Source organism: Littorina saxatilis, linkage group LG8, assembly GCF_037325665.1.
Source record: "Littorina saxatilis isolate snail1 linkage group LG8, US_GU_Lsax_2.0, whole genome shotgun sequence".
In the NCBI taxonomy this organism is placed as follows: domain Eukaryota; kingdom Metazoa; phylum Mollusca; class Gastropoda; order Littorinimorpha; family Littorinidae; genus Littorina; species Littorina saxatilis.
Window position 1 is genome coordinate 45,734,318 of NC_090252.1, and position 7,494 is coordinate 45,741,811.

Sequence of the window (7,494 nt, forward strand, 5' to 3'; positions counted from 1 at the left end):
AGGGGAGTAAAAGTTGCGTACACCTGGCGTGGGCAGTAAATTGCTTGTGTTAGCGTGGAATAATTTATTCGTACGAAATTTTTACTCCGGAACAAAAAATCTCGTGAGAGTCATTTTCTCGTGTTACACCGGTCCTATTTCTTCCTCCCGACCCCAGAACTTTTTTTATACGAAATACGTACGCCGGCTAAACAAAACAACATGTTCTGGGTTGATATTTGATTTAAATTTGTTTTCGTATGTAAAAGATGCCAAGTTGTGCATAAAATGATTTTTCGTCGATTTTTTCTTTGTCCCTTTCGTTTTTGTCAAGTCGTTTTTGTGGGTACCCATATTTGACCGGCAGTCACGTGATCCATGTTAAAGAAATCTTTGAATCCGAAAGAGAGAGAGAAAATGTAAGTTTTACGCCCTCACGGCAAAGCCCTTAGGGGCATGTTACACGGGAAAACCCGGCTTTGTATGAAAATACAAAATAAAAATGCGGGGGGGGGGTGCCAGATTGTCAAATGGGCGTTCTTAAATGGCATAGAAAGTTTGATTGAAATGACACAGGAAGTGTTGCTTTGATTGGGATGCGAAATTTATCGCAATCTTTTTTTGTGTGCTAAGTTTAAAACTAAAATTAAGATACGTTTCAAATATTTCTAACATCAGAATTTTACTTTCCGTTGGACTCCATTTATTATTTTCAAACATTACATGTAAACTCACCTTAATGGCGGGGTCCATCATTCCATAAGGAATGGCGATGATGATGGCGGGGACCAGCCAATCAACGGCGATGGTACAAAAGACGTTTTTCCTGGTCACCCAATTGGAGTACTTGTAAGGAAAGTGAAGGGCGATCACTCTCTCCAGACCCATGGTGGTGATGGTGAATAGGGTGACGATGGATAACATGGAGAGGATTGAATAACGAGCCTGTTGGGTAGAGAATGATATTTCATCTTCTATTTTATTTTCATTTTCATTTTTAATTTTCATCTTCATTCTTTCATGTTCATTGTCTTTTTTCGTGTTCCTTTTTCATTCTGCATGTTCATTTATTTTTTCATTTTTAATGTGCTACTTTTTCCAGTAAAATTATATAGTTTGTCCCAGAGTGTTCACAACTGGCTACAAAAAAGTGTATTCAAAAGTGAAACACTTCAGTTTACAGTGTACACTCGTGTTTTGCACGAGCGAGATCACTTGGGCCAAAAAGAAAAATATGTCTGTTTCCAGTAACCCGACCGACCCTATTTTTAAGCGCCGACCCTATAGGTTTTTTTCGCTTTTCGTACCCCCCCCCCCCCCCCCCCCCCAAAAAAAAAAAATTTAAAAAAAATGAAGTCAAGTATACTTTATTTAGTTTCAATATATCTAGGTCAAAAACATGTACTAAATAATTGTAAGTAAACTAAGGGAGCGTTTAAAAAAAAAACACGTAAAAAGACGTTAACAAAACGTAAGAAAAAGGTTTTTTGGTTCTTTTTAAATAAAAAAGACAAAAACAAAACACCGACCGACCGACCCTATTTTTTTCGGCAATGTTACCGGAAACAGACATATTTTTCTCTTTGGCCTTGTAGGATCGTCCGTCCCCCCCCCCCCCCCCCCCCCCCCCTCTCCCAATTTAGGCTGGGCAGCCACACGCCGTTTTCGGAGGGAACTCACCTTACATTCTGCCGTGTTTTTCTTGAAGATGGGCCCATCTACGTCCACGATGGCAGAGTGGTAAGCGAACCCGAAACCGTACAGCAAGTCGGTGACCGCGAGGTTGACGAGGTAATATCTCTGCGCCATGTGCAGATTGTGGGCGCGAGTCAGTGCGATGCAGCAGACGATATTTGCCAACGTGATCACTGCACCCCATGTCACTCTGAAATTGTTGGATAAAATGTGTTGAATTATGAGTTATTTTTAAATTTGGAAAGGATGCAGCAGACGATTAAATGTGTTTTATTATGAGTTATTATTATTTTTAAAGGATGCAGCAGACGACATTTGCTAGCGTGATCACTGCACCCCATTTCACTCCAAAATTGTGGATAAAATGTGTTGTATTATGAGTTATCAATACTTTCGAAAAATGCAGCAGACGACATTTGACCGTGAGATCACTGCACCTCATGTAACTCTGAACATTCGGATAAACTGTGTTGTATTATGAGGTGTTTTTTTTGTTAAAAGGATACAGCAGACGATCTTTGCCATCGTGATTACTACACTCCATGTCACACTGAAAATGTTGGGGGGAAATGTGTTGTATAATTAGTTCTTTTTATTTTGGAAAGGATGCAGCAGACGATATTTGACAGCGTGATCATTGGACCCCATGTAACCCTGAACAGTTTGAAAAACATTGTGTTGTATTATGAGTTATTATTATTTATCCTACACACGTGAGAGAGACACTCCTGAGATAATAATCGTTCAAATCACACTTGTGTATATCATGTAAATGAGGTCATGTCAAGCAAGTCTGGCAGGGACCTGTTTTTCCACTGCTTATGATGCCAAAGTCACCGAGACAAACGTCATTATAGAAACAAAAAATTGCGCTCGCTAATTACCCTCGATGAATTTTTAGAACTAACACGTCACGCCACACTTTCGGAATGACGTTTCTTTACTTTGACGTAATAGATTGCACGAGGCTTTAGAAGAGATCGAGGTTCCAAAACAAGCGTCTTCAATTTAGCTGCCTCGACTGCAGGACATTTTCAGTAAAATACACGGAAGTACAGTATGTTATTGTAGGATAAATAGAATACTACATGGCTTGATGTTTCGTACCAGATTTACACTCGTTGCTTTTTCAAATAGGCGATATTTTTTTTTTTAAAAACTCGTGTAAATCTGGTACAACAGCAAGCCATGTAGTATTCTCTATGGGGCGCCAGATAAATCTACTAACAATTAATGAAATAAATATGCAAGCAAATAGGCTGACTAAACACATGCATACTAAAAATGTATAAATCAATCAATCAATTAATCAATCAACCAATCAGTCAATCAATCAGGTACCTTCTTCTTCTTCAGCGTTCAAGAATTGTCTGGTTACGTGTGAGCTCGTTTGCCCATTTGGGTTCCCCACACTATACTCTGAGAGCAAAGTCAGCTTCACTCCGCTTTCGTTGAGTAGGCATGCTGGGTATGTTCGTGTTTCCATAACCCACCGAACTCCGACATGGATTACAGGATCTTTTCCGTGCGCACTTGGTCTTGTGCTTGCGTGTACACACGAAGGGATTTAAGTCACTAGCAGGTCTGCACATAAGTTGACCTGGGAGATCGGACAAATCTCCACTCTTAACCCACCAGGCGGCAGCGATCGGGATTCGAACTCACGACCTCCCGATTAGGAGGCCGACGTCTTACCACCACGCCACTGCGCCCGTCATCAGTTACCAATCAATCAATCAATCAATCAATCAATCAATCAATCAATCAATCAATCAATCTGGGCCGGTATGCAGGAGTAGATGTTAGTGACTTTACTCCGGAATAAAATGTACTCTCAATGCAGACTATCCCGGACTAAAGTCTCTAAACACGACTTCTGAATACCGGCCCAGAACGCTAAATGCCATAGAAATTTGTAACACGTTTCTAATACTGTATCAGGAGCTCCTGCGATAGTGTTTCCTATATCGTTGCCGTCTATGAAGATTAACAAACGTTCACTTTAAAAAGAAGTGTTCCGCTTTTGAACACTTTGGGATATACATGTAGTACATAGTTCTACTGCCAAACGTTGCACACCTAGTGTTCACTAGTGTTCAGATCAAAACTTGTGAACAAAACGTGTTCATTGTATGTGTGCCACTTTTTGTGAGGGTGTAAAACTATGCACTATGTCACGAAGCCTGTGTTCCAAACTTGTTACAGAAATGTGTTCAAACGTTAAACTCTTCTGTTTAGAATTTGAATGTACCCGACTTACCTCACACCCTTTGCTAAGTCAGAAATGTAGTAGTTACACATGACGCAAATTTCTGTGACGTTGTCTGAGTCGGTGACGCTGATAGCGTCCCAGGATTCCGTTGTTGCCATCGTAACTTCAAATCTGATGGAGAAGTATGGAGAGAAAATTCCATGAATGTCACAGAAAAGAATTTGTAACGCCGCAGCAACGTTTCAGTCACCGGTGAAATGTAACCTGAAACAGAAAATCAAAAAGATAGTTTTAAATACTGGCTTGGTGATGTATGCAAAAGAACAACTGTTTATTGTTATTCACGCTATACAGAAATAAATAAAAGTGACATGATAAATAATTCAAATAATATTCCTTTTGGATAGATTCTGTTTGCCCTCAGCTACACGGGACCACTGATGTGACAAACAATTACATTAGGCCAACAACAACAAAATAGTCTGTTTACGGTATCCCGACCGACCCTATTTTTTGGCGCGACCCTAGACTTTTTTTTGGCATTTGAGGGGGGAAAAAAAGAAAAAAAAAGTCTTTGTTTTTTGGCAAAATAAATTAAAAATATGTTTTTTTGGAGAATTTTTTTTTTTTAAATCCCAACCTACCGACCCTATTCTTGTTGCCTATGTTACCGTAAACAGACTATTTTTGGTTTTGTTTGCCTAAAGTCATCCTTCTGCGGAGCAATGATGCATTCATCAAAAATGTACAATTTCATCTTCTTGATCATGGCAGCCTTTAAAAAAAAATTAAAAAGAGGAAAAACTGTAATCACTCAAGAAGCTTCAATAGTTGAATACACAGACCATCTCAACAAAAACAATCATTCTCAGTAACTGATTTTTTTAAAATGCAATAGCAAAACTCGACATAATGCCTCCGAACATTTTCTTACCACTAGAAATTCTTCCTAGAAAAGGAGCAACTGGGCTTGATGCGTTCTTTTTATAAAGGAGTTGAAGGTTGCTCAAAACTAACCCCTTAGGTTCTGTAGTACTTTTAATCACGCGATGTCGACCGGACAAGACGGTTCAACGTACTCCCTAGGCTATGGAGGATTTAGAAGATGATTACCGATTGCGGTTAGCATGTACGTGGTTTGAAAGGGGATGGGGGAGAGAGAGAAACAGTCTGTTTGTCTGTCTGCCTGCCTGCCTGCATGTCTGCCTGCCTGCCAATCTGTGTGTGTGTGTGTGTGTGTGTGTGTGTGTGTGTGTGTCTCTCTCTCTCTCTCTCTCTCTCTCTCTCTCTCTCTCTCTTTCTCTTTCTCTCTTTGGAGTGTGTGTGTGTGTGTGTGTGTGTGTGTATGTGTGTGTGTGTATGTGTGTGTGTGAGTGTGTGTGTGCCAACGTGCCTCCTTTCAATCTGTCTGTCTGTCTGTCTGTCTGTTTGTCTACCTGTAAGTCAGTTTGTCAACCTGCCTAGCGCCTACTAGTTTACCTGCCTCCCTGTTTGTTTGTCAGTCTGTCATCACATCTGGCAGGTTTGTCACTCTCAACTGTTCTCATCTACCCTGAGCAGTGTCCAAAGTCGTGAATAACCGGATTCAGAAAAACTCCAACATAAGAGCACTTTATCAGGGTCAGCTGACAACTAACCTCAATAGACAAACTCCGGAAATAAGTCTGTCGGTTTGTGTGGGTTGTGAAAAAGCGAATTCTATTGCTTTTATTGAGGCAAACTTTCCACACGTGCTCCTTGCTCCGGTGTCTGGGTGGCCGAGTGGTAACGCACTCATCAGTGCTCCGGTGTCTGGGTGGCCGAGTGGTAACGCACTTGCGCTCGGAATCGAGAGGTTGCGTGTTCGACCCTGGGTCGGGCCGCTATTTTCTCCCCCCCATTCCTAACCTAGGTGGTGGGTTCAAGTGCTAGTCTTTCGGATGAGACGAAAAACCGAGGTCCCGTGTACACTACATTAGGGTGTGCACGTTTAAGATCCCACGATTGACAAAAGGGTCTTTCCTGGCAAAATTGTATAGACATATATAAAAAATGTCCACCAAATACCCGTGTGACTTGGAATAATAGGCCGTGAAAGGTATATACTCGCCTAACACGCTTGAGATTTACTGGCCGATGTGAATGCGTGATATATTGTGTAAAAAATTCCATCTCACACGGCATATTGTAAACGCCATGAGCCTCCCTCTGGGAGGGTATGTGCGTAGAAATACTCACAAATAAATAAATAAATAAACATGTTTCAGACACACACCTGGCTAGTCACTCGCCTGTAATGTCACGCAGGAAAGCTTGCCTCAAGAGCAAGAGTATTCACTCTTTCACAGCCCATACAAACCCGACAGAGTTATTTCCGAACATCATCTATTTCAAAAAAATTAAAGAGAGTGAACGCTCGATTCACTCTCCTTCCCGTGCTGGACTATAGGGCTGAGATGCCCGAACCGAAAGTGGGTGCCGCCCAAACGGGATCCGGGAGAGAACAAACCGCGGGTTCTGATTCGTTGAAATCACAACACCTGTCAGTTTCAACCAATCCAACACCGCGGGTGGCTCCCGTGTGGGTGGTAACTTGATCGTGCACCTCAGTTTCAACCAATCCAACACCGCGGGTGGCTCCCGTTTGGGTGGTAACTTGGTCGTGCACCTCAGTTTCAACCAATCCAACACCGCGGGTGGCTCTCGTTTGGGTGGTATCTTGGTCCTGCACCTCAGTTTCAACCAATCCAACACCGCGGGTGGCTCCCGTTTGGGTGGTATCTTGGTCGTGCACCTCAGTTTCAGCCAATCCAACACCGCGGGTGGCTCTCGTTTGGGTGGTAACTTGGTCGTGCACCTCAGTTTCAACCAATCCAACACCGCGGGTGGCTCTCGTTTGGGTGGTAACTTGGTCGTGCACCTCAGTTTCAACCAATCCAACACCGCGGGTGGCTCCCGTTTGGGTGGTAACTTTGTCGTGCACCTCAGTTTCAACCAATCCAACACCGCGGGTGGCTCTCGTTTGGGTGGTAACTTGGTCGTGCTCCTCAGTTTCAACCAATCCAACACCGCCGGTGGCTCTCGTTTGGGTAGTAACTTGGTCGTGCACCTCAGTTTCAACCAATCCAACACCGCGGGTGGCTCTCGTTTGGGTGGTAACTTGGTCGTGCACCTCAGTTTCAACCAATCCAACACCGCGGGTGGCTCTCGTTTGGGTGGTAACTTGGTCGTGCACCTCAGTTTCAGCCAATCCAACACCGCGGGTGGCTCTCGTTTGGGTGGTAACTTGGTCGTGCACCTCAGTTTCAGCCAATCCAACACCGCGGGTGGCTCTCGTTTGGGTGGTAACTTGGTCGTGCACCTCAGTTTCAACCAATCCAACACCGCGGGTGGCTCTCGTTTGGGTGGTAACTTGGTCGTGCTCCTCAGTTTCAACCAATCCAACACCGCGGGTGGCTCTCGTTTGGGTGGTAACTTGGTCGTGCACCTCAGTTTCAACCAATCCAACACCGCCGGTGGCTCCCGTTTGGGTGGTAACTTGGTCGTGCACCTCAGTTTCAACCAATCCAACACCGCGGGTGGCTCTCGTTTGGGTGGTAACTTGGTCGTGCACCTCAGTTTCAACCAAT

The 7,494-nt window shown here is 43.4% G+C and overlaps 1 protein-coding gene across 1 annotated transcript in view; it reads right to left on the bottom strand.

Annotated features, from left to right (window-relative positions):
* The window catches only part of LOC138972338 (adrenocorticotropic hormone receptor-like), a 10,490-nt gene extending 9,585 nt beyond the window's left edge, over positions 1–905 (bottom strand). Inside the window, exon 1 of the mRNA XM_070345014.1 lies at positions 715–905. Within this exon, the coding sequence (XP_070201115.1) occupies positions 715–903 (189 nt within the window). The 5' untranslated portion in view covers positions 904–905. The remainder of the gene's footprint in view (positions 1–714) is intronic.
* Between the last annotated feature and the right edge of the window lie 6,589 nt (positions 906–7,494).